This window comes from Lutzomyia longipalpis, chromosome 1 (assembly GCF_024334085.1).
Source record: "Lutzomyia longipalpis isolate SR_M1_2022 chromosome 1, ASM2433408v1".
In the NCBI taxonomy this organism is placed as follows: Eukaryota; Metazoa; Arthropoda; class Insecta; order Diptera; family Psychodidae; genus Lutzomyia; species Lutzomyia longipalpis.
The window spans coordinates 31,657,185-31,684,113 of record NC_074707.1 but is presented as its reverse complement, the minus strand read 5'-3'; the positions used below and the strand labels follow the sequence as shown (position 1 = coordinate 31,684,113).

General features: G+C 33.3%; 4 protein-coding genes across 6 annotated transcripts in view; all 4 read left to right on the top strand.

Moving 5' to 3' along the window:
- Positions 1-22,761, top strand: part of LOC129786132 (uncharacterized) — a 28,769-nt gene extending 6,008 nt beyond the window's left edge. The window contains exons 2-8 of the mRNA XM_055820966.1: positions 3,786-4,054; positions 7,610-7,684; positions 7,832-7,892; positions 14,232-14,368; positions 21,039-21,188; positions 21,309-21,393; positions 21,817-22,761. Of these exons, the coding sequence (XP_055676941.1) occupies positions 3,786-4,054; positions 7,610-7,684; positions 7,832-7,892; positions 14,232-14,368; positions 21,039-21,188; positions 21,309-21,393; positions 21,817-21,905 (866 nt within the window). The 3' untranslated portion in view covers positions 21,906-22,761. The remainder of the gene's footprint in view (positions 1-3,785; positions 4,055-7,609; positions 7,685-7,831; positions 7,893-14,231; positions 14,369-21,038; positions 21,189-21,308; positions 21,394-21,816) is intronic.
- Positions 1-26,929, top strand: part of LOC129786110 (replication factor C subunit 4) — a 635,780-nt gene that overhangs the window by 325,826 nt on the left and 283,025 nt on the right. The window lies entirely within an intron of this gene.
- Positions 1-26,929, top strand: part of LOC129785980 (extended synaptotagmin-2) — a 633,447-nt gene that overhangs the window by 323,493 nt on the left and 283,025 nt on the right. The window lies entirely within an intron of this gene.
- Positions 1-26,929, top strand: part of LOC129785995 (protein kinase C-like) — a 501,513-nt gene that overhangs the window by 191,559 nt on the left and 283,025 nt on the right. The window lies entirely within an intron of this gene.

The window sequence follows — 26,929 nt, the reverse complement described above, 5'->3', positions numbered from 1 at the left end:
CACATTCCAAAAAACGTATGTCAAAAAAAAATTTTTCCGGCCGTCCGTCCGTCCGGCCGTCCGGAACCTTTTGCTAAATTACAAGAGAACGGTAATAGATAGAGACTTGCGGTAAACGGCAAAGTTTAAATATCGACCGGAAGACATCCGATTATGAGGTCAAATCTACCCCCCCACCCCTCCGTCCGCCATTTTGGAACACCCCTAAATTTTGTTTTGCCTATATCTCAGCCCCTATTATAGCTAGAGGTCTGAAATTTTGATATGTTATAGGGGCCATCAAGATCTTTCCAACGATGCCTCATTTTCAAAAATCGGTCAAGCCGTTTAGCCAATATGGCCGTCACAATTTTTCATCGAAAATCGACCATAATTCGAAAACGGCTTGACCGATTTTGATCAACCCGGGGTCAAATGAAAGCTCTCAGCAAGCCCTACAACTTTCTAGAACATCCAAAGTTTCAAAAGTGACCGCTAGGGGGCCAAAAATCAAAAACAAAATTTTCGATGAGTTTTCGATGAATATCTCGAAAACTGCACTAGGCATTTTCTTCAAATTTTGATATGTTATAGCTGACTATATTATCTAGCTCCATGCTAAAAATGAAGAAAATCTATGTCGCCGTTCTCGAGATATAGCCTTCCAAAGTTGGCATGTCATATCTCGGGTTCTACAAGTCCGATTTTAATCAACTCAAGCGCAAATGAAAGGTTTCGTGAAGCCCTACAAATGTCTAGAACATTGCAACTTCGAGAAATGACCGCAAGAGGCGCTAAAGTCAATATTTTGCATATCCATAATTTTTAAGTCTGAATATCTCAAAAACTGTACTATGCATTTCGTTAAAATTTCAATATGTTATAGCTGAGGTCAAGACCTTTCCAACAACAGGTCATTTAAGAAAATCTATGGAGCCGTTCAGGAGATATAAGAGTTTTAATTTTTTATTTAATTAATACGCAAATTCTTAGGCGCCCCGCGAAGCGGGGCGCCTTATATATAAGGTATATGAATATAAATGCAGAATAAAATATAACGGTAAAATATAAAAGTATATAGTTGCATGTTTAATTAGTACCCTAACTATTTGGCGCCCCGCGAAGCGGGGCGCCTTATATATAAGGTATATAAATATAAATGTAAATGCAAAGTAAAATATAACGGTAAAATATAAATATATATAGCTACATGATACAGATTAAGGAGAAAAGGGAATGTACATGGTAAGTTTCACTTACGGGCTGTGATTCTTCCTTCAGAGGCCAAGTTAAATATATGTAAATGCAAAGTCTAATAGATAGCTGCAGAGTACAGATTAATCAGAAAAGGGAATGTACTGGTAAGTTTCACTTACGGGCTGTGATTCTTCCTTCAGAGGTCAGTCTAAGTGTCATATTTGATATAAGTTTGGTGGTGCAAACTCTGGGGAAGGATGACTCGCGCCACGAATCACAGCCAATGCGCGAGTTAGCCTTCCTCCAGAGTTTGCATCACCAAACTTATATCAAATATGACACTTAGACTGACCTCTGAAGGAAGAATCACAGCCCGTAAGTGAAACTTACCAGTACATTCCCTTTTCTGATTAATCTGTACTCTGCAGCTATCTATTAGACTTTGCATTTACATATATTTAACTTGGCCTCTGAAGGAAGAATCACAGCCCGTAAGTGAAACTTACCATGTACATTCCCTTTTCTCCTTAATCTGTATCATGTAGCTATATATATTTATATTTTACCGTTATATTTTACTTTGCATTTACATTTATATTTATATACCTTATATATAAGTTTTATATTGTAGGTACAATGAAATTACTCAAGGTCTATGCATACCTACATATTTTATGTAGGTACCGACAAAGGAGCATGAGCAAAAGGGGGTAGGGTATAAACAGCTTATATAGGATTTTACTTTATTAACATCCATTTGCACAGAAGAAAATGTATGAAAAATTTTGTACTAACAAAATAAAAGTAAAAAATATATTTTTTTTCTGTTCCTTAATGTACGAAGAAAATATTAATAAAACCATATTAAACAGTAGATATTCGCTAATTGGCATGCAGAGTTGGAATTCAGACAGATTATGTATATACATACAATGTTAAATAAGTATTATGTACATACATAAATGGTGAAATTTACACACAATGAAAATTACAAAATAATATAACCCCGCATGGAGGCTGTTATGTTAAAATTGGGTGAAAATAACAAAAAGCGCACGCGAGAAAATTCAATATATGCACGAAAATTTATTCTATTCAGGGATATCAAGGAGCGACCCAAACGTTCTTCAAATCGTTGAAGAAAGCTTTCATCTGCGATATGGGGATTTTCCGAATATTTTAGCTGAATAATAGTAGAGAACAGTCAATGAGAAATCCTTTCAAACGGAATACAAGAAATGTCCATTTATCCCTGACCCAGGGGCTATTTATTTTTCTCAATTTCTCAACTCCATTCTCGGCATAGTAGTAAGATGGGGTAGCAGAACAGTCGTGAATTTTGTAAATTCCACATCGTCTTTCCTACACGCTGAAGAGTTTTTTTTTTTCAAGAAAAAAAAATGGTCCACTCTCCACATTGTTAAGTGATGTAATGGAATTTTCTACAGGATTTGGCATAAATATGCGAACTGAGAAAAAGATCATGGATAAGGAAATAAAAAGAAATTTCATTAAAATGATGTAGAATGAAAAAATATGTGTTGTATATAACACCAACTTAACTTTATAAGTGTTATTTTCAGTGATCTTATAGATTTAAAAAAAAAATTTGTCATGATTGTTTGCCTGTATGATGCTCTATCACTAACCCTCTTGACCGTTTGAGATAAAATTAAGGAGGATAGAGATAGTGGAGGCCGCTGTGAGTTTATAACTTTGATATCACTTGGTCGTCGCAAGAGGATGATGGCCTTTTAATTAGTACTTCCGATTTATGAGAACTTAGTCTGAGAATAGGGTGATAATGCTGGATAGTGAAGTGGTCATATTACAGTTTTTATTTCACTTTCATAGATACAATATTTTATGATATTTTGCCTCTTTTGATGACAAAAAAAATTATCGTTAATTTAATGTGGCTCTTGTAATGCTTTTGTGGACAATGGCTTTAATTACTTCTAAGATGAGGCAATATATAGTAAAAATACGGCACGAAGCTGTGATTTTTGGAAGGTCTCTTTATATTGAAATATTACGTAATTCTTGTAAACAATTAAATTTTAATCCTTTTCCGCGTGACCTCTCCTCACCACAAAAGGTGAGTGTGTCTGTCAGATTTTTTGATAAAGTACCACGATAAAGGATCAAATTTTGCGCCTAGGGTTTAAAAATGTGAAAGAATTCAAGAAAGAATGGGGGTGAAGGTGAAGGAAATACGAATTGCGTGGAAAAATATTTGGAAAACGTGACTTACATTTTCTTTGTTTCAAATATAACCATTTGTATCTTTAAACATAACAAACTCCTCTTTCTCAAACACGATACAGTTTACGAACTAACATTTTTTAAGAGAGATTTTCCTCTTCAAATTTATATTATCAACATTTTTTTTTTCAATTTTGTCCACATGAGCAATGCATTAGTTACTTATATGTATGATAATTATACTGCACAGAGACTACATAGTACATGTAGTATCGTTATAAAATGGAATTTCTCACTCATGAGTAAACTGTTAGACAAATATTTTCAAATGTTTAGCTATCAAATACTTAAAAGTTTGCTCCATACAACAAATATGGAATATATTTTTTTTTTGCATTTTACAGGGGTTATTTGCCTTCGTCTTGTACGATTGGTGGTACCAGCTTACAAATTCCGCGGAGAGTCAGCACTTCTAGAATGTCAGTACGAATTAGAAGGAAGTCGTGACATAGGCTCTGATGATGGTTACAATTACGCTAGTAATTTTGAAAGTGACGACCGTGAGACGTTATACTCTGTGAAATGGTACAAAGACAACGAGGAGTTTTATCGTTTTGTCCCTCGGGCAAATCCTCCTCAGCACAGCTATAAAGTTGAAGGAATACGAGTAGATGTAAGTAAATTGCATACATTCTAGTTTCTTCTAAAATAAGCAGGTTGAAGTTAACTATTATTAGTCATGTTTTGCTACATTATTGAAAACGCCTTATTTACCTTTAAACTTATTAATTTAAAATATTTATTTTATTTTATTTTTTTTTAATTATCCACCTAAATTTTTAATCAAGTATTTATTCAATACCTATGATTAAATAAAAAGAAAAGCAATGATTTAGTAGAGCTCCATAAATCTTTATTCATAATTATTATTTTGTTATATTTTGTCGTATATGCAAAAGAATTTGATGGAAATAGAAAAAGACGAAAAAATTTGCATTTTCAATCGTATCCTCCATCTCAAGGAATTTCTCGCGTTTTTTCTTCAATATGTTTTCTTTTACTCGTCGATTTCCTCCCATGTATCCCATGAGAATTCCTGAGTTGAGCAAATATAGCGACAAATTGTGTGGTGGTGGTGAATTCGAAGCGTGGGTGAAAAAATCAAGTATGAGGAAGGTTGTTGGTGGGAAATTCTCCAGGAGAAGTGTGACAGATGATAGGGAATAAAAGTCAAACTGGTTGACTTGAGTGAGCGATAAGTACTCGAATCTCTTTTCTATCTACATAATACGATAGATTTTTTTCTCCATTCGTTGTCCTCATCTGCAGCTTCCATGTCACACCCGGTGCCACCCTCGGGGCCGCAGGGTGAAGCAATTTAAACCCACTTTGGCGCGTGTTGCGTGCAAATTGTGGATGGAAAATCGAAGGAAATTGAAAGCAAGGAAATTTATTTTTTTTATTTCGTCAATTGCTTTACGTTCTTTCCATGGATCCCCCCATCCCCATTCCATACCGGATCTTTTTGGTTAAGTTGAAGAAAAATACGTAAAATTTCCCGTCATTCAAAAACCCCTCTCAAATACTTTCAATAAATTTCACAGATTGGAATATCACGTGAATTGCGGATGAAATGAAATGAATATTCCGTTAATGGGACACAAATCAATTTAAACGAAATAATTTATTCTTTCGAAGCTTTTTAGCTCCAACGAATTGTGGGAAAAACTGAAAAAAAAATCTGAATACATACGTTTTATCAGTCGGATAAAATGTTTTATATGTATAAAATAAGCTTCGACATGTGTTTTTTTAAACGCTTTAACAACCTATTCATTTTTTAGGAATATAATTCGTTGGATGAAAATAATATTAATGTTGAAGTCCAAATGTGCATGAAAATATACGAATTTATTGAAATTGTAATTCAAATGATTTTAAAGTGAAAAGTCAAACATAAATCTTGTATGTAAATTGGAAGGATTGTCATACGCGCCACTTTCTATATATTCCACCTACATACATAGCATAGTACATATTTGTGTTATGGTACATAAAATTCATAAAAATGTCTGGGGTAAGTTATTGACAGAGATAGGGGAACAAATCATATACAAGTGACCGCAAATCCTACTCGGTTGTAACAACTCACATTCAGGTCTCAGGAGACTTGAGGTCGACACAAAATTTTGTCCCTTGGTCACTTCATAAATTATTTACTCACCCTAGCATATGATTTATCGTTGAGATTGTGCTTTCCTCCATAATTAGTTGGTATACCACAATCGTGGCATACCAAGTATTGTAATCATCGGAAAAACCGACCACCTCAGATCGGGCTCAAACTTGGTATGAGCACGTTTTAGACATCCCACATTACGAAAGTGGTGGTGGAAAAATTTTGATCCGGCCGGCCTGCCGGCCGGCCGGTGCGCTATACTTTGTCTTATAGCTCGAGAACGGCAAGAGATAGAGACTTCCGGTTTGAAGTTTTCTATAGAAATGTGGGTGTAAAATTTCATTTTTTCGCATTTTCAAAATCCAAGATGGCCGCCGTCCGCCATTTTGAAATACCGTCGACCAGTTTCCTTAAAGCTAGAGGTCTGAAATTTTAGTATGTTGTAGAGCTCAGTGAGACGTTTTCATCAACAATTCATACTTGAAAATCGGTCGAGCGGTTTAGCAAATATGGCGGCCTAAAGCAAAAAGTGTTTTTTCGATATAACTCGAGAACGGCTTGACCGATTTTGACCATCTTGGTATCAAATGAAAGGTTTCGATAAGCCCTACAACTGTCTAGAACATTCCAAGTTCCAAAAATATCCGCAAGAGGCGCTAAAAACAAAAACAAAAATTGCCTAACTTTAAGGGGCAATATCTCCGAATCCCCATTAGGCAAATCTTTTAAATTTTGATATGTTGTAGCCTGACTCAATATCTTTCATCAGTCCGAAAATGAAGAAAATCTATGTCGCCGTTTAGAAGATATGGCCATTTGAAAAATTCTTGAATTTGAAAAGTTCTAAGAGCCATATCTCTTGAACGGATTGTCCGATTTTGCTCAATTTGGTATCAAATTAAAGGTTTTGTAATTCTCTACAACTTTCTAGAACATCAGAAAGCTCTAGAACCATTTCTTTAGGACGAAAACTGCAAAAAACTGTTTTGGTAAAACAAAAAACCGCCATTTTGTGTTCTGGAGGTGACCTTGAAATGTATTGAAATATATGTCAGATTATAGCTTATTTGAATACCTTTCCAAAACTAGTCAAGAAATTTCTGTATGTGCAATAGAACTTGAGATATAACCATTTTTGTCTTTCGAATTGATGAATTTCATATAAAAAATCACCTTTGCCTACTAATACTACTTAAAAATTAAATTACAACGCATAGACTGACCCATCCGCGTTGTGGTATACCAACTCTTATAACTGGACGCGTTATGATTGACTTTATTTGATAACTATTTATTTTCTACTTTCCTCTATTATTTATTAACGGCTGTTTTGAAATGTTGTGCTCTCGCTTCCATTATATTCTTACTCCAAAATGTGGCAGATATTTATCGTTTTTTGTGAACCCCTGTAGAATCACTACAACCCCCAAAAATATTAAATTTGTGGCTTATGAATTGTATATAAACGCAAATTTATTTTTCTTACAAAAATGTGTCTCTATTTATTTTGTGGGGGGTATCTTGCGCATCCAAAGCGTTCCTGTAAAGATAGGCTTCATAATCTCAATTTTAAAACTCATCCTTATATTAAACTCCAATAGCTTGGTGCGGCATATGATTAGCATGTTAATTGGATTAGCCTAAAAATCTTAATCTTAAGAGCAACCAACATTCATGTTTAAAACCAATCACTTGTACTTGAAGAAAATACAATGAGCCTCTTTTATACGTGTAAAAATTGTAAGTTTTCGTTTTACGTTCATTTCTTGTAAAGTTATCTTTTTAAGCGTGTGTCAGGTATTGATGAGACATAACTGGTAGCTTGTAATATTGATAGAAAGAAACATCATGTCGTGAATTCGGTTGTAAAAGTAAAAATAAGTAAAATGGAATAATTTCTACTACCCCTAAAGAATTCCTCCCTTTTGTATGTTTTCTTGTTGGAACCGATTATTATTTTGAAATTGTATGAAATTATGCCCAATTTGGTTCGGTATAACATTTATTCTCAATTACTTATCTGTTTTTCCTCACCACTTGTTATTTCAGCATAAATTCTCAGACAGCACCAGAGTCATGCTCCGTGGCATAACCCTCAAATCAACTGGTGACTACCGCTGTGAGGTAAGACTTTGTCCACCCAAAATCTTATACAAGCCATAAGGCTGATTTTTGCCCTATGGCAGAAAGGAATTTGGGGCGTCTCATTAATATTCCGGTCACAGTTGATTGTGTGAGAAAAGAAATTCACCTCCCTATTCGTTTTTGCAGGTCTCCGCGGAGGCTCCGGAATTCAAATCGATCCAGGCCGAGGGACGATTAGATGTGATTTGTAAGTATGCAACTGATTTCTTCCTTCTGTCCGACTTTTCCAATTTTTATCTTTCGCTATGGTATATTTTTTCATTATACCATTTTCGAGAACATTTTTCGTGCTTGTGGCTTTACCAATGAAGCTAATTTATGGAAATATTTCGGCGAAATGAGAAAATTTATTCAAATCGAGGAAGAACCACAGGAATAATTTGATTTGCCCACCCATTTTTTTTCCACACGAAACACACCACGAATGATAATGTTGTGTCATATTATACAAATTTTATGCAAAACACAATAATACCAATATGAAAGTTCTCTTTTCCATACACATTTCTCGTCGCACTCACAGTGTGCTCCTATTTTTTATTCTCTGTCATACAATTGTTACCAATGATGATGAAAGCTCTCGCAAAGCTGAAAGTTTTACAAAGCATCGTAAATGGTACTTTCAATACATATGTACACATTTCTCCCATTCTTCATTTTGTCTATATTCACACAAAATGTCTTATTTACATTTCACTGTAATTTAGTAAAACACTCTGCCGATTTGTAGTGCAGTTTGAAGTGTTTTCAAGATGCCTTGTAAGTTTTCTGTAACTTAACACATTGACTGTTGGAACTTTTTGCCTAAAGCTTAACTGTGTCGTATTATATATAGCTCAGACAACGAAGTTCACAAGACATTTGATATAGCGGAATAGGACCATTTTGAATTTCTCAAATTACAGCATCTTGCAGATTATATCATTCCCTAGCATTATTGAGAACTTTGTCTTTGCTTGCAATTTTCTGTAAAATTAAGTAGATTTTTGTTTTAATTTCAATTCAAATTGATACATGAGCATATCATGTGAAAATGTATTTACATTAAACCCCCTAGATGAGGAGGTTTTAATAAACCAAATAGGGTAAATAATAAATATTTTTAACGACAAATAACATCTGACTTTAAAGGTAAATTGGCTTTAAAAATTCAAATGTGGGGTTTTCAGCTAGCAAAGCATTTTTTTCTAACTCATACAACATATAGTACGACGATGCCACACCAAATGGGAAAAGGGAGACTCACAAATTTAAATCCTAAATCACATGAGATTCAATTGAAATTCTGCGTAGGATATTGTGTAATTTGAAGATTTAGATTTTTCTGCCTACACAATATACAGTATTCCTCAGTTGAATCTTATACAATTTTTCCTTCCTTGATATATTTACATAATATACCTACTTACAAGTATGTATACCACTTTAAATTATTTATTTTCTTTTCAACTTACAATCTTCACTCAATGAAAGAACCATTTGAACATTCAAGAGCTGATTCTCTTTTCTTCAACCCCGTCAGCGAAATGATTTTTTTGCTGATCATAGCAAAATTTACTCATTGATGTAACAGGATATACGTATGAGTACGAGAGAAGAATCATTGATAAGTATTTTGTACAATTATCCTCCCATTCAGCAACATCAAAGGATTTTTACAGACTTTTCTGTTGAAAGTTGCTCATACTCCGTATAACCTAACACATCTTTCCAACCCATTTTAAAAGAGTTGAGTTTCTCAAGTTTTCTTCTTCCTATATACACTTCTATGACATAAACAGTTTCCATACAAATGGGTTTATTGAAAGTACTCCAAACAATTATTATATTTGCAACTTTTCCAAATAAATTGAATTACATGCATTTTACGAGACAGCATTACGTATAACTCTCACATTTTCTCAAAATGCCCCAAATCCATTTCCACGTTTCTGCGTGATTATTGAATAGAATTGAATTTGAAAATTTTGTATCGAATACATATATGCATGTATGTATATGTAATGATCTCAATCCTCTTTTATATAGGATATTTCGACTTAGGGTTGATTCAATCTTCAAAGAAAATGCGTGGTTCATTTTCTTCTCTGTTTGTTTTTTTTCTGTTCAAGTAGAACAAAGTTTTAAGTTTGTTTTCTTTTTAACAATTCTATTCGTTAATAACGTTATTAAAATTAAATAGTAATTAATTTTAGATAGATTTTTGTTTGAGTTATATTATAAACTAACAATTGAAATCAGGATTAAAAAAAATAAACCGTAAAGACGAGAGAAGGAAGATTTGGTGAAATAATCCTTGTTGCTGGGTTGTCATGCGATTAATTAGGGAGATTTTTGCTCAATTGCAATCTTAAAAAGAATTGAAATTCAGTCAATTTGAAACTAGTAGTTAAATGGGTATAAGAACTATTCACTAAACGAATGACTTTGGTGTTAAGGAAAAATGTCTATGTATGAAATCTGTATAGCAATGATGTGCTAAAAACATGAGCAAGTGACGTTATAGGAAAATACACCAAATATAATGCAAAATTTCCAAATAACGACAAAATTGGATTTTTATTGTTGGAAGAGTAAGGATATAGATGAAAATGTGTCTATTGAGAAGGATTATATTGAAATTTTATTTTGTCTGATACTTATAACTTTGTAGGATCAGAAAATATCGGAAAATTTTACGATTTTTTCGTACACAGCAATGTGTGGTCATATAAGGAAAGAGTGTCAAATTTAATTCATACGTGAAATGTGCTCCAGCCAATACACATTATACGGGAAAAAGGGAAGGAATTGGCATTCATTCAATATAAGTATAATATATTATTTTATATAATCGTAAAAAATATATGTCTCACGAAGAGCGGATGAAGGTTTATGTTAGTTTAATAGTGTACATTTCGATTCGATATTGTTTATATACTTTCATCCCTTTGAGATGTTTTTTTTTCATTGGCTCTAATCCTCTAATGATATTGATATTGCGACTCGTGAATCACAAAATTTTGTACATTTGGAAACAAAAACGAAGAAAAAGCTAATCACGATAGATGATTTTGATTAGATAGTGGTTGTTAATAGGCACGAAATTAATTGTTTTAATTCTATTTATTTAACACAATTTAAATGACTTTTTCTGGACTACTTTAAATAAATAAGCGTTGGGATAAGAATTGTTAGAAAAATATTTTTATTAGTCTCAATGTTGCCGTACTAACATTAACAGATCTATATTTAAAACTATTTTTGTTCTATTCTATACGTATTATAGGATTGCTTATCTGGTTCTTTTGCAACTTTTATTAATAGCGATAAAATTTTTCCTTTGATATATTAAACATATAAATATAGGTACATTAATACTATCTAATAATAAGGTAATCAGATTTATTTGTGTGCTTTTTTTTAATAATTTTTTCTGATATTTTTCGTGTCCTACAAAAAAGACAAAGAACATTCGTAAAAGATTATAGCGAATAAAAAGACAAAGTGAGAATGGAAAAAAAAGTTCTACTTCTTTTATTTATTGCGTTGCTTTGGATTTGTAGATATGTATTTATAGAATTCAAATATCAGGCGAGAGCAGAGAAAAGAAAAATTCCCAGACACACGAAACCATCTCCTTCACAATGTGCCATCGAAGATAATCATAAAAATAAATTATGTTAGGTGTTTTGAGCTTTCTCATTTGCCCTATGTCGCTTTCTCCTTGGTGCCCCACCTCACCAAATATTATTTCGTATATATGACGATTCATGATGCTATATTGAAGTTTTTCATCTAAACATTGCGGAGTGAGGCCCAGAGAATCGAGCAAATTACTTATTGATTTGTTTGTGAGATATAAAGCACATAAAATATGACACTTTGTTTTATTGTTCACCACCGCAAAAGGTGAAATCCACATATTTTCCCTCGTCACATGGAATGTAACGAGCTCTCCCTAAATCGTTTTTTTGGCACACGGTGGGCTGGGAGAAATCACTTGGTGAAATGGGTGAAACAACCCAGCCCTGTGCTAAAGGGGGAGAGAGTTTTGGTGGCATCGAAAAAGCTTCACTACTATTGATGCATTTTATGGCCATTTTCGTACCTTTTACGCCGGAGGGGTAATAAAAAGTTCTGGTTTTTGTTAGGATAGAACATACAACTGAAAATAGTAGAAATATAAAAGAATTTTGTACTAAGCAAGATTATACCAAAACATCCATTTTATAAATCGAAAAAATAAGTAGAATTATTTACTTCCATTACTATTAGCTATTTATAAAAAAAAATCCCCTATTTACTAATAGATTTTTTTAAAACATAAATTTTATTTAGAACATGTCTTTTTTACAGCTTTAGAAGCGTCAGAAGAATTTCAATTTTCTTCAAGAAAAAAAGAATGGTTTTTTTTACTACATTTTTTCTTCTGACTACTTTTAATTATAAATATTAAGATTTTTTGAGATATGGAATTTTTTAAATTAATTATTGTACTTTAAAAAGTAAAATGAAAAGTCTAACTATGTTTAGCTCTACAAAATAAGGATATAACATGAAATTTGCTTACTATCGAGCAACACATTCTGTGTTTTTTATGGCATCTTGTATCCATAATCCATATATGTATACATGTGTATGTAGTGCGCTTTTTTCAAAAGAAAAGGGTAAGCGTAGGATGGGGTGTGGGTGGGTGAGAAATAATATAAAATGACTGTAAAATGTACATTGGGGAATTGGCCTCTTCTTTTTGCTCGAGCACGCCTTCTAAAGGTCTCCACCCGACAAAAATATTACACCATCCAAGTCGGGACAAAAGGGTCTATTTTTCCACCCATTTCACCCACTGAGTTGGAAAAACCATCGTATCGGCAAGTGCGTTCTTATTTATGCTTCAACCAATACGTACACTCTTTTAAAGGAAAATCTTCCTCGGGCTCACAAAACTTGAGATTTGTATCGATTCCCAGAGACAGATTTATGTTTGTGTTTCTCCCATTCTCGGTGGTGATTCTAAGTTTTATTTCACAGAAATTTTGGGGGACTCCTTGGAGGAATAGGATAAAAAGGAGCTGAAAAATTGGAGAATCAAAATTAAAGATCAACCATAAAGTTTCTCCATACCCAGACTCATCCCGCTACTTTTATTCATCCAATATCTCCATCCCGCGATGAGATGTGATATTGCGATACAGCTGAGAAAAGCGGTTAGGCGGGAAATAAACTGTGAAAAATATCCTTACTTCGAAATGAAAAACGTATCTCGTTTTTTTTTCACTCCTTCATACTCTAATTCAAATGAATTTGCTCTTGTTTGCATATTTTGAAGCGTAATTCTTTCAATTAGGCATTGTATTTTAAATAGACGAGTAATTAAATAGCAAAGGAATCAATTTGTTAGGACGTTTGAAGTAAGAAATCATTTTATTACATTCCAAATAATTTAATGAGTTGGGGATTTCATTTTCTGAATGATGTGAATAAATAAAAACAATCCATAAATAGTGAAAATTAATTAAAACTTCCAAATTAGAAGAGAAAAAAAATCGTTTTTATCGTAATGTTTTTGAGAAAACAAAAGACTTTTTCCTACAGAAAATTTAATTCATTCCGTGCCCTAGTTGCAAACTTTAGGTAGGTAGGTACTGATTATGAGGGAAACATAAAATGTGAAAGTCGAAAAAAAAATTTGAGTCCTAAAGAGTATCAAAGTGAAATTGGGATAGAGTGTAGAACACACAAAAATTACATGTGAAGCCTCCCATCACTGAGAGAGCTTTAGTTTCAATTTCCTCCCTTGCCAGACGAGAGACAAACACCTCTGAAGAACGTGAAGGATCCTTGTGTAAATTAATTTCCATCACACGTTGTGCGCTTTACTCCATCAGATGGAACCTTCTTTGCTATATCCAAAAGGATACGTAAGAAGGTATGAGGTGCAAGGTATTAATAAGAATTCCCCGATGGTTGCGAAGTAAAAGACATCTTCCTCTTCACTCTGGCGTATATGTATAAACCTCTTGGGGGACCATGTTCGTATAATCCGGAAATTAGCCCACATTCGGAGTTCTCGTTCCTGTTGAAATGAAAAATGTTTATTGTGATATTCCTCGAGAAATGCATTCTAAAACCCACCCCTTTCGCAATCCACCCATCAGTAGTAAGGAGGGATGAAAATAATGGAGAAAAATATATTATTTTCTACTAGCTGAATTTTAATTTTGGCAAAAGAAAGGAAAGCACGAGGAAAAAATATTACATTTATTTTTTTTTAGCATCTCATTTCTCTAGGTTTTATTTTCTGTGATTCTTTTTCTGAAAGAACATCTATTGTACTTTAACCAAATTTTTTTTAATGTAATCGTATTCTAAATTATATATTCTCTTATACGGCATATAATGAATCATTTTATTATTTTTTTCTTGGTAATTAAAACGTTTCATATTCAATTAATTTTTTTGAATAATCTGATGCATTCTGATAATTAAATTTTATTTTATTTCATGTGCAATCATTATTTTGTATTTATTTTATTTTTTGCAGATCTTCCAAAAGATGGACCTCATATAAAGGGTGAGGAGGACCGTCAATATCAAGTGGGCGATACGCTGAAACTGAATTGCACTTCTGGGAAATCGCACCCGTTCTCACTCCTGGAGTGGTTTATCAATGATGAACAGGTATCATGGCCAGAATCAACTATGCTCCCGGCCCAATGGGACAATTAATAAATGCATGAATTATTCAATTTGAGAGATTTCTCATGTGTAATTTGCATAAATGCTCGATGTATAATTTTCACATTTGGGGTATTGCGTGGTATATGTACTGTGTAGGGCGCTGGGAAAATACGAGAGAGGGAGTGAGAAAAAAGCTAATGTGCTTTTAATGCTTCCATCATGGCTTTTCACATTATTATTGTTATTATTTTTATTATTATTGCAACATACAATTTCACATGGAGCAAAATTGTCCCGTTGTGACATTTGAATGGATACCAGGGAGCTTTCAGATTTTAAATTCAATGTGCATTCACGGTATTCCTGTCCACCCGCCTTTATTTTATTGCACATGAAATTAAATGTTATATGGAATACATTTTCTTTTGTGCTTTTTCCGCTAGAATGGTAGAGCAGGTAAATTTTATTAGCCAGTTCTAAAAAAGCAATTAAACAAAGCTCTTTTTTTTACTATGTATTTCAAGAATGGTGAGATTCACCGAATGGGTTTTAGTTCACCAGTGCAAAAATTACGGCGCTAATTTCTGGGGGAATTACTAAATATTTATGTGTTGTTTTTTTTTCTCCTAAATTCCAAGGTATTAGATTTATTTTAAATTCTTTATAATATTCCAAATTCACAGGTATTCGTTAGTCGAGTATGAATGGGTGGGTAAGCTTAAAAGTCTTCGCATATTTGATAAGTTAAGCAAAAACATTTTTTAATAAAAAAAAATAAATTAATTAATAATGGATCGTATGGCCTCAATCTACAGGATAGGAAAATGGAGGTATAAAAACTCATAAATATTTAATTACGTTGTACAAGTTAATTTGAATGTAACCATTTCTGTGATGTTTACATACAACATTAGTTGCGTATCATTTGTCAAATAATGCTAATTTAATTTCAGAATTTTATTGTTAAATAATGCAAGATCCTGAATGTTTTTTTATTATTCCCCTTTGTCGTCACTGACACGACATTTCCTAACATAAAATGCTAAGGAATGAAAAGAAATGAAAAAAAAACACGTTATGAGAATTTCATAACACAGAAAATTGTGTACCAGGGATAGAATTTATATGAATTGGGTGTAATTAATCATACTGGATTAATATTCTCTTGTAGAGAATGAAAAAGTGACTCTTGTAGGATTTTTGATGGAAATGTAATTAGAGAGAGGTTGAATTTTCTATTGTGACAATAATAATGCTAAGAATACAATGGAGATTCTGTGGTTAGATCCCTACTTATGTATGTACATAGGTACACATTAATATTCATCGGACTGAAATTTTTGTGTGCTTTTACGTATGAACACTTCAATGAATATTCTTCAATAGTTGAACAAACCCATTAATCGATGTAATGTAGGTATGTATTGTATTTTCCGCCCTGTCTCTTATCAAAATTATCTTAGAGGCACTTTATTTGCTCCGCCTTATTTTTTGCTCAACTCGCTGGTTTTTTTAAACGATGAATGAATATTGAAAGTAACAGATGAGAAGAAGTAGTCCTGTTTCATGGAAAGTGTATTTATTACCTACTTAAAATAAAGGAAAAAAATTATACACTTTTTGCTGTAAATTTTCACTTAACTTCAATTCAATTATTAAAAAAAAAAAAAGAAACATGAATATAAGATCATCCCTAGATTCAGACTCTGTAGGTAAATTTTTGAGGAGTCAATTAAGATGAGTTTTTGATCCTATTTTACAGCTCCTATCAGTTTGTTAGTCTTTATTACTAAAAAAAATAAGTGTTTTTCCATTTTTTCCATCTCAAATACGAACACTCAGCAGAGTTATACACCCTCGGTAGCAGTTCCTTCTGTATAATATGATGGGTGTTCCTTCACTGTTGTGCTCAAAAACGAACACGATAAATCATTATTTGTCTTATGTGGCGCTTTTCAAATCAAGATTTCAACCTCTAAGGCAATTTAATTCACCCCTGTAGAGACATTTAGAAGATAGTCGCGTGTTTTGATGATATTAAAAGGCCCTCGCACATGAATTTCAATGTGTGCCATCAGATATTAGAATAATAATGATAATTTAGACCTTAACTTGTGGCCATTTAGAGACAAAAGAACTTGAGATTATGACTCATATACTCCATGCTGTTTCCATTGGTGATCAATGGAGATAAATTGCTCCCCATGTACAATTTCCGAAAAGAAAATAGCAATATAACATGCGCTCAAACGCTACGGGGATCACTATTCTCAAAATGTGAGAGTAATTCCTACGGGAACTTTTCCAATTCGGAAAATTTAATCATGCCTTTCCACATAACACACGTGCCTCACCATGGTGAAAATTACTTCCAGTTAAATTACAGAGTGCATTATATTAATTCAAATGGATCAATTTAATTCCTCACGTGTGGGAGAAAATGTCGAAAACAAAGGGATTTTAAGGAGCTTTTTGCTTTTTGTTGTGCTGCTTCTTGAGTCACACGCACCATAACAGAAAATTCAATTGTGTTCATGTGGGTTGAAAAGTTCCTTTTAATTTGCATAATTCCTCCTTTTTGTTTTAGACCGCATTTTGAAGATTGGCGCACAAAAGTCATGCTCAAAATCACTACTGGAGGATTAGTTTGAATATTTTCGTGAATATGATGTGAATAGCATCCCTTTCGTTGTTATTCTTTATGTTTTAATTACACGTTTATATTTACTTTTTTTTTTATTAATAAATGAGAAAAAGATCAATGAATAATTTTTGTGGTCGTAATTGCTTTTAAAAATTTTGAATAATTCAAAGAATACACGTGTGAAAAATTTTGTTCAATATATTGCATACTAGGTAATATACATAAGTATATATTGCAAAAGTGGTGAAACTGTGAAAAAAAAAGCAGTGAGAACTGAAAGTTTATCCACTCTTCAGAAACTTTCTATATTAAAGGCTTTCTCTAATAAATCACGCAATCACGCACATATTCGCGATGGTCGAATAAATATGGGGTTTTGTTGTGGAGGAAATGACTCACCGCGTGTTTCAAGTGCCCACTCTCGCAATTCTACCCGCCCTTTGAACTTTGATTCCATTAGGAATGCGCACTCAACTCAATCTAGATGGTGTATCAATCTAAATTACGTCAAAATAGTTATTATTCAATTACCAAACACTCAAAACATCATTGAGTCTCGTGAGCTTTTGCCGATCCACCCTAAAGACCATAGCAAAAGCTTTGGTCAATATAAAGTGGAAAAGAAAAAAAAAAAATGAATTTTTGCGGTTTTTGTGGTTCATTTATGGAAAAAGAGTTTCCTATAAAAAGAAAAGAAAATTATATAAAAATGAAAATTATACCCTTTATTCACTTATTCAGTGGTCAAGAACCCATTTATCTCATTGATAGAATTACTAATCTATTGTAGGATGTCTACTACACTACAAATACAACATCCAAGTGATGATAGTTAGTAAGATAATCTCACTTCCTATTGTTGAATCTCAACGGAAAATCACATTATTGTAAGACGTATTGCGGATGGCTAATTAATCGTAATGGGTAAACTCCACCTTGAATTTGTGCTCAGGGACCCAAAAAGCGATAAAAAGCTCAGAAAGTAAATCAATTCAAGCAAATCAACACCCTCCAAAGTTTTCTCGCTGAAAAGCTTTGCTATATAAATATACATCAAAAAGGTTTCACATTTTCTTTTTTTCTAGCTGTTTAATGCTCATTGATTTCATGTGTTGATAGAGAAAGTTGGAGGGTGTGGAGAAAATGGTTAACTTGGGTAAACTAATTTTTGTAATCCTATCGCATTCGAGCTTATGACAAGTTTCCGAATGAATAAAAGAAGTGAACAATTTTGTTCCAAAACTTTTTCTTATTATTTTAAAGTCTTTGAATGAGAAAGGAGTGCTTTTGAGCTTTTCCAGAACACGAGATCGTTCCATATTTCTCATTCTCTCCTACTTATGCAACAACAAAGCTTCCATTACAGTTTATCTATACAGCAAACGTATTTTGTGGTAAAGATAATGACGCATGAAAACAAATTGTTTAATTGTCGTAAATTTTGTTGCAATATTCGGCAAAAAATGGAATATTGTGGAATGAGCGTGTGATATTACTTCATTTTATTGGCATTTATCCCTCGTTTTTTTATCTAGGAAAATTAAAAGCTCAAAAAATTGAAAATTGCCTCTGGTAGCACTTTATGATTTGAACATTTATGGTGCTATGCAGGAAAAGAATGTCAAGAGAAAATGATCATGACATTTTTTCCTGACATTTTTTGTCATTCCCTCTCACTCCCACTAATGTATTTCTGTATCTTTCGTCTTTCTCTGACGCATGCTTCCGACATTTTCATCATTCTTTTCTGTGCATTCAACATGTTTTTCATTTCGTATTATTTTTTCAGTATTTGGGGATATTTTTCCATGAAAAAGTGAAAATGGGCTTTGCTGAAGTGTTCTCAGTGCCAGGAAAGCCGTGAAAAGTGGAAATTTATGGTCATTTAGCGGCCAAATATGTGAAAATGCGCGAAGTGAAAAATCAAAATATTCTTTCCCTGACCAATTTTTACGGGATACTTTTCTGGATTTTGACCACACAAATCACTTCTTGCAAGCTTTTTGTACCTTCCTACAGGTCATCTGCAGAGGGAAGGTCTGCTTGGGGTCAGGGAAATGCTTTCTGGGTGGTGGAATCCCACCTGAACGCGGAAAAAACTTTGTCCGGGAGTGAATGTTTTGCTGTCGAACTTCACTGTTTTCATTTATTTGGCCGATAAATACCCACGATTTTCCACTTTTCACACTTTCACAGGCACTTAGAACACTTCCACAAGCCGCTTTTCACTTTTCCCGAGCTAAGATATCACAATTTACAAAGAAAATTGCAGAAAACTAAGAAACGTGTTGACTTCGCAAGAGCTTGAAAAAGAATGCCGCTGGAAGATGTTTTTTTCTGACATTCTTTTTCCAGCTCTTGTGAAGTCAACGTGTTTTTTAGTATTCTCTGCAATTTTCTCTGTAAATTGTGATATTTTAGCTCGGGAAAAGTGAAAAGCGACTTGTGGAAGTGATCTAAGTGCCCGTGAAGGTGTGAAAAGTGGAAAATCGGGGGTATTTATTGGCGAAATAAGTGAAAACTGTGCAGTTTCTACAGCAAAACATTCACTCCCGGACCAATTTTTTCCGCGTTCAGGTGGGATTCCACCACCCAGGAAGCATTTCCCTGACCCCACACAGACCTTCCGTGTTGCAGATGACCTGTGGGCAGGTCCAAAAAACCTGCAGGAAGTGATTTGTGTCGTGAAAATACAGAAAAATATCCCGTAAAAATTGGTCAGGGAAAGAATGTTTTGATTTTTCACTTCGCGCATTTTCACATATTTGGCCGCTAAATGACCATAAATTTCCACTTTTCACGGCTTTCCTGGCACTGAGAACACTTCAGCAAAGCCCATTTTCACTTTTTCATGGAAAAATATCCCCAAATACTGAGAAAATAATACGAAATGAAAAACATGTTGAATGCACAGAAAAGAATGATGAAAATGTCGGAAGCATGCGTCAGAGAAAGACGAAAGATATAGAAATACATTAGTGGGAGTGAGAGGGAATGACAAAAAAATGTCAGGAAAAAATGTCATGATCATTTTCTCTTGACATTCTTTTCCTGCATAGCACCATTAGTGATTTGTATATTTATAAAACAAGTGACAAATACAGCGAACATATACAGATTGGAATTAGTTCACTGAAAAATAAAATATAATACATATACCTACCCTATACAGAATTTTGTTATTTAATCTCTCAATTTTGAAGGGTATTAAAGATTGTAAAAACTTTAAGTTAATACTTACGCATATACACATTTTAAAATATATATTTATTGGCGTTGCTTCATAAAAAAGATCTTTCAGGATTAAAAAAAAAAGTTTTAGCACGTGTCTCATTATTCAATTTTGTTCTCCGTACAATCTTTTTTTTTACAATTAGCTAATATGGAGAAATGTTAAATAAATCTAAAGCTGTATTCCTACTTCTGCTTGTCAATTTTCCCAAAATAAACTGTGACTACAATCAACACCACAAGAATATAGGTATAGGTATCAAAATCAGATTCAGTTTCAGTTGAACGAATGGAGAAAACTGATTTCCATGAAATAATTTGGCAAAGAGCAAAACTGCAAATTGGATTCATTCTCCTCCAATCAATTAATTCAATTTACGGCAGTATGGGTGAAAGTTGGACGTTTGTTTATCAAAATATCGAAGGGTGGATTTTTAATGCAGATTGGCATCAATTGCTTTTAATTATAATTCCAACCGTTTTGCTTCAATCCAAAATTGCACGTCCATATTGATTGCTTTCAATAATTAATGCAATTATTGGCAATTGCTCGTGGCCAAATGTGTTTTACTTAATAATTCAATCCCGCTATTTTTTTTAAATGTACACCGCTGTACAACATAAGTGGATAACATTTTAATCAGTTGTACATATACTCCTTAGGGGAGAGTTGAGTAAACTGAATTAATATTTTCCTTCTCTTAATTTTCCCATAATGCTTTTCATTGTGTGTTATGAATTCAAAATTATTCGGAAATGTTTCAATATTAATTTCTTTCATTTTTGTCATTCTAGGTGAAAGGTAGAAATTCTCTTGTCAATTATCCACCATATCAGCATCCACATGGTTTAATAACCACAAGATTGGGTCTAAATCTTGAGTTGGAGCCACGACATTTTACTGATGGGGCTGTACATGTTAAATGTGTAGCAAGTTTATCGCCGGTATGATGATTTTATAGATTCTCACTCTAATTTAAAAAAAAACTTTTGAATATTATAATCTTCTACAAAGAAGCTTTTCCAAGTTTAATTTGTAAACCTTTGTTCTATATGAATCTGCAGGTTCTTTGGCGCGGCGGAAAAGAGAGCATCGTGCAGAAAACGAGACAACAAAATTTACTGAACAATCGTGAAGCTATGTTGCTGGGTAAGTGTAATACTTGAGACTATATTGAATAAATCAAGTGATGTATCAAGTTTCAAAGGAAAGCTCAATTTGTATTATATAGCAAGGTAACATTTACAAAAAATGTCGATTCAAAAGATTAAATTTTGGACTTTTAACTAGAAAATCATTAAATTATTCATTTTTTTTATTATTGTCGGAAGTCCTTCAATTAAGTAATTAAAATTTTGCAGTAAGATAGTAATTAAAAAAAAAATGTAGGTCAATCAGGGAGTGTTTGATTGTACCTACAGGACCTACAGTTAAAATTGAATGAAAGATATTTATGAGATAAGACATTTGGTTAAATAATTGCTCCGTACTAAACGCTGTGGGCTTGAATGAATTAATCTCTTTAACCATCTCTATACACACAATGAACATTTTATTTTTGATGTTCTCCAGTGCGCAGTAGATCCTCAACAGTGTCAAGCATGTCACGGCATGGAGGAATTTGTTTGATATTCCTCCACCTCTTGATTCAACATGGTTAAAGAGTACGCCTTGTGTATGATTAATCTCCCTCTAATGGGGTATGTTGCACACGAATTTTCCACCACACGAAGAAATATACCGCTGAAGGAGGAATCAACAATCATATTTTTATAAAGAGTAAAAGAAAACAAAAAAGGGTAGTTAAATAAGCATTATTATATAAAATACTGTGAAATGGTTAGATGAAAAAAAAAATGAAAGTTAGTGAATGTACTTTAAAATTATGAATATTAATAATTTGTATATAAAGAGATTAACGAAATATAAAAATATAAGTGCGAAAACAATTTATGAAATAAATGAAATTATATAAATACAAATTCTTATTAATTGATTACCTGTAGCTAAAATTCTGTTAATTATATTTTAAGGCAATAAATGTATGTATGTTTATCTGTTATTTGTAGGAAACTCTCATAAAGACAAAAGAGAAAGATTTAAGCATCAAGACAGAGTAAAAGTAAGCAGTTTGTTGTTAATTTTATTTTTATTTACCTATTGATAATTAACCAAAAACTGAAATCTAGCCCACAAAATTGATACGAAGTTCGTTCTATGGTACCTTCTTGAAAAATCCTAAAGATTTTTTACTGCTTCATCTTACTTTCTATTTCACTTTCTTCGTCTTTCTCTAACGTCTTTATGCAAATTTTCTTGTTATTTCAAATCCTTCGTAACTTTTCGGAATAAAACAGACTGAGTTATTACAAAATTTTTACTTTGATTTAAATTCCAGAGAAAATTGTAGTATATCTATCATCTTCCCACAGATTGTAAAAGCTAAAATAGGAATACTATGAGGTATGAAAGGAAGACAATTTGAATTATGTAAAAATGCCTTGAAAAAATAAAATAATTCAATACACTTTCCGCTTTTTTCTTCCTTCTTCATTTACAAAGCAACTCGAAGGGAAAAGAATACCATTGGGGTGGGAGTTTGTTTTCCGTTTGGTATATTATCAAATATTTTGGGATATTGATTGATTACTGTCATTATCACATGAAAATTGGGAAATAACGAAATTGTCGAAGTTTGTATTTGTCAAACAATGAAAAACTTTTAATGTGCCTCTTCTGCTAGCAATTACACGGTAGAATAGTAAGAGAAGGGAAGGTGGAAAAATTGATTGAGGTATATGTGACATCATTTTATATAATAAAATTTATTCAAATGGTTACGCCTTAATTTTGCTGATGAAACACTGGACAAAAGCACAACCTATTTGAAAATAAAAATAAATTATATAAAGAAACTCCTTGAAAATCTTATTTTGCAGATATCTTTTGAAAGCATCCGTGAACACAGAGACGCTATATGATCATTCTTTGTGTCAGCAAAATTGAATCAAATTGAACTCAATCCAATTTGTTTGGATTTTCGTTTTTCCCAAACAGCTTCCAATATTTTGGCTATTGCTTTTAACTCCCATAAGCCTCATCAGCAAAAAATGTAGTTTTTTTTCCTCTTTTATCAATAGATTTTACATAGAGAAAATGATAATGATTAATAAATCTTAAATTGGGATTTTGGAAATTTGATTGAAATTGCTGGGATTTTGTTTATTGATGTACCTGTGAGTAAGGGTCATGTATAAAGATTACATAATGAAATTTGTAATCCTATTTAGTCCCAATGCTTATTATAATGTAAATCATCCATGAGGACATCCGCTGTGTGGTGTTGATAGTCAGATAGATAAAATTCCAGTACCGCCACTATGCGATAATTAACTGACAAACGGGTAAGCAGCACTAATTGAAAAGCGCGATAATATGATTAAAGCATCTCGAAAGCACTATCAATCAAATTATTATTATTAATCCATGCATCAGATATTCAATTGATACACTCCTAATTGATGACTTCATGCGACACTCCTCATTTTGCTTCTAGTTTGAAATCTAGTGCGTTTTCCATCAAGTCTCTGCAATTTGAAGTCCATGGAGATTTTACTTCATGGTGGGCCGGATAAAGTGGAGTTGGTATCTAAATGAGATGTTTCTCACAGAGGTGATATTGATCTATATATTCTCTTGTATTCGTGTATATGAGCATACAAAGAGAAAAGTATAAGGTCAACATGAATATCATGATAAAAGTAGCATCAATATAGCGAGTCTTCCTGGATGTTAGCTGAAGAGTTGTTATATACATAGATATAGGTATATAAAGCAAGCAAGACCTCGTGGAAAATCTGCCAAGCCCTCAGCGGGTCGACAAATTGTGTGGAGAAATGTAAATTACACTACTTCGACGAAGCCTGTGATTGCGCCCTATTTAACCCAAGTGTATTTAGAAGTTGTATCACAAGTTGATTAATTAATTGAAAATGCATGTTCTTCACTCATCTCAAAACATTAGCCGACGAATGACGACGAGTCTGAGGAATTATTATTGATGTTGAATCATTCTCCCGCCTGCAAATGCCATATAATATCACAAATAATTGCTTTAGTCTATAATGATACAAACTGCTATCGCCTTTGGGCTCTGTTTGATCAGCTCGCTCAAATCATGGTGCAGATATTTTTTTCTTCTGTCCTCATGCTATATATCCATGGGAAACCAATGAGATGAGGAAAATATGCAAGAATAGTGATTACTTTAGCAATATTTATTTATATAAAGGTTTTATATCAAATACAAGAGTACATAATTGGACATCACCTACTATTCTTTTACCGACATATTTTTAGCTCTCACTCCATAGGAGTTACAAGGTATAAAATTCAACATACTCTTTGATAAATTATTCAATTTTAATGTTTCTATAGAATTTGTAGAAAAATTGTATAGTGTGTAAAAATCTGAATGGAATGTGAATAAACAATTATTATTAAAAATATATTATATAATTGTTAAATTTTGAGTGTCTATAATTTTGTTCAGAGACAAATGGATGAAAACTGCGACTTGAATTGGTTATTGCACATGACTTTTTGTTCTCCTTCATAAATGAATTGATCTTCATAATATGCGTCATAGAAACTAACTAAAAATTGTGTAGTCGTTGCAATACCTAACGGTGGCAGAATCCATTCGAGAGCTTGGGTAGACCACCCTCTCATGGCTCCCGCCACCCGAACTCTACGGTACTCAGAGCTCGACTGCCTGAAGCCCAACGAAACGTAGCTTAACCACGATCGTCACCTACCCCAGTACCGACCGGATTCTACCGTTACGTGTTCTATTGCGGGCGATTGCGTAGGATAAAGACCATAGCTCGGGCGAATGTTTTTGGCTATAAGGTCAAATGCCTACAATTCGGCCAACCCTGACATTGTTGCCGTCCCTTGGCAACAGCAAGCAATAAAGCTCAGGGGATCGGGCATCGCCTAGAACACTTTACAAACAGAATTTGACGTTTTCTGTTATCTACTAGGGTCCACACTAGTAGGTTGCATTAAAACTTACGTTAATGCTCTGGCCATTTGATGTCACCGTTGGTCGACATTACAAGATTGCATTAAGTTCTAACTAATGCACTGGCCACTATTTCCCATCTACTAGGGTCCCCACTAGTAGATCGCACTAACGGTGGCAGAATCCATTCGAGAGCTTGGGTAGACCACCCTATCATGGCTCCCGCCACCCGAACTCTACGGTACTCAGAGCTCGACTGCCTGAAGCCCAACGAAACGTAGCTTAACCACGATCGTCACCTACCCCAGTACCGACCGGATTCTACCGTTACGTGTTCTATTGCGGGCGATTGCGTAGGATAAAGACCATAGCTCGGGCGAATGTTTTTGGCTATAAGGTCAAATGCCTACAATTGCTCCTTTTTGCACAATGAGCTGGTAATGGAATCTTGATGGGTTTCCATTAAAATTTAGCGCTCGAAAAATTTCTCAAGGACGCCTGAGAAGAACATCAAGACTGTAATCATAGTTAATCTCTATATAATTAAATAGAAAACCACTTAATGATCATCTCCTCCTTTATTTCCGTACACAACGAAAATGCATCCTCGACTCAAAATGAATTTAGATGCCGCCCAGATTCATCAACTGAATAGATAATTGTTGTGTGCTTGTCAAAGAAACGGAAGATACATCGACGATGTTGCATTTTGTAATTGTCGGCACTTGCCAATTGTACAGATAGGATTATGAATAATAAGACACTGTAAGTTAAAGAACAACTGCGTTGTGATTGATGCTTCACAAATTAATCTCACATTGTGATCTGTTTTCAAATTAGTTGAATTTCAATAGAAAGAGCACACTATTTGAATAATTGCAGCATTTTATTTTGTTGTCTTGAGTATGAAATATGCAATATATGTCTCAAAGCTAAATGTTCTTTTGTTAGCCAAACAAGGCACAGAGAATGGATCTCGATAGAGACGTAAAATTGTCCAATTGTCCTAATTTGCAATTTTATTCCATTGAGTTGTATTAGCTATTTCAAATGCTGTTTGACTGATTTTAATAATACGGTTTTTACATAAATTTTTTTAAATATTTAATTCAAAATAAGTTTTCTTCTATTAAAAAAAAATCTTTATGAATTCTTCGTTAAAAAGATCTTTTTAAAGCAATAAAATCCGAATGTTGTAGTATTACTCACAAAAAATTTAAAGTATTTTGAATCAAAAGCAGTTAAATGCCAAAACAAGAAGTATTTAAAATAAATTTACTCATTACTTTTGCATCAACCTGTGCATATAGTTTTCATTGAAATGATTACAGTCAATCACTAAATAGAAAATCAATTATCTCATACGAATTTGCACACAGAATCGCTAATTGTGATTCATATTTAATCGCAAAGTCGCAGATTCCACATTACAATGTTTAGCACATGCATAAAAGTGTGTCAAATTGTTGACATTTAGCTACATATACAGATATTGTACGTATAGTATGTAAGATATGTATATACAAAAGACATAAATTGCATGTTGCGGAAGGTTTAGTCTTCTCGGGTTTAAATGAAAAAAGAAAAACAGGAGATAGAAAAAGGCAATGAATTTTTATGAGAGTGCGAGAAAAATGAGTGGCAGTGTCGTCTGGGCTA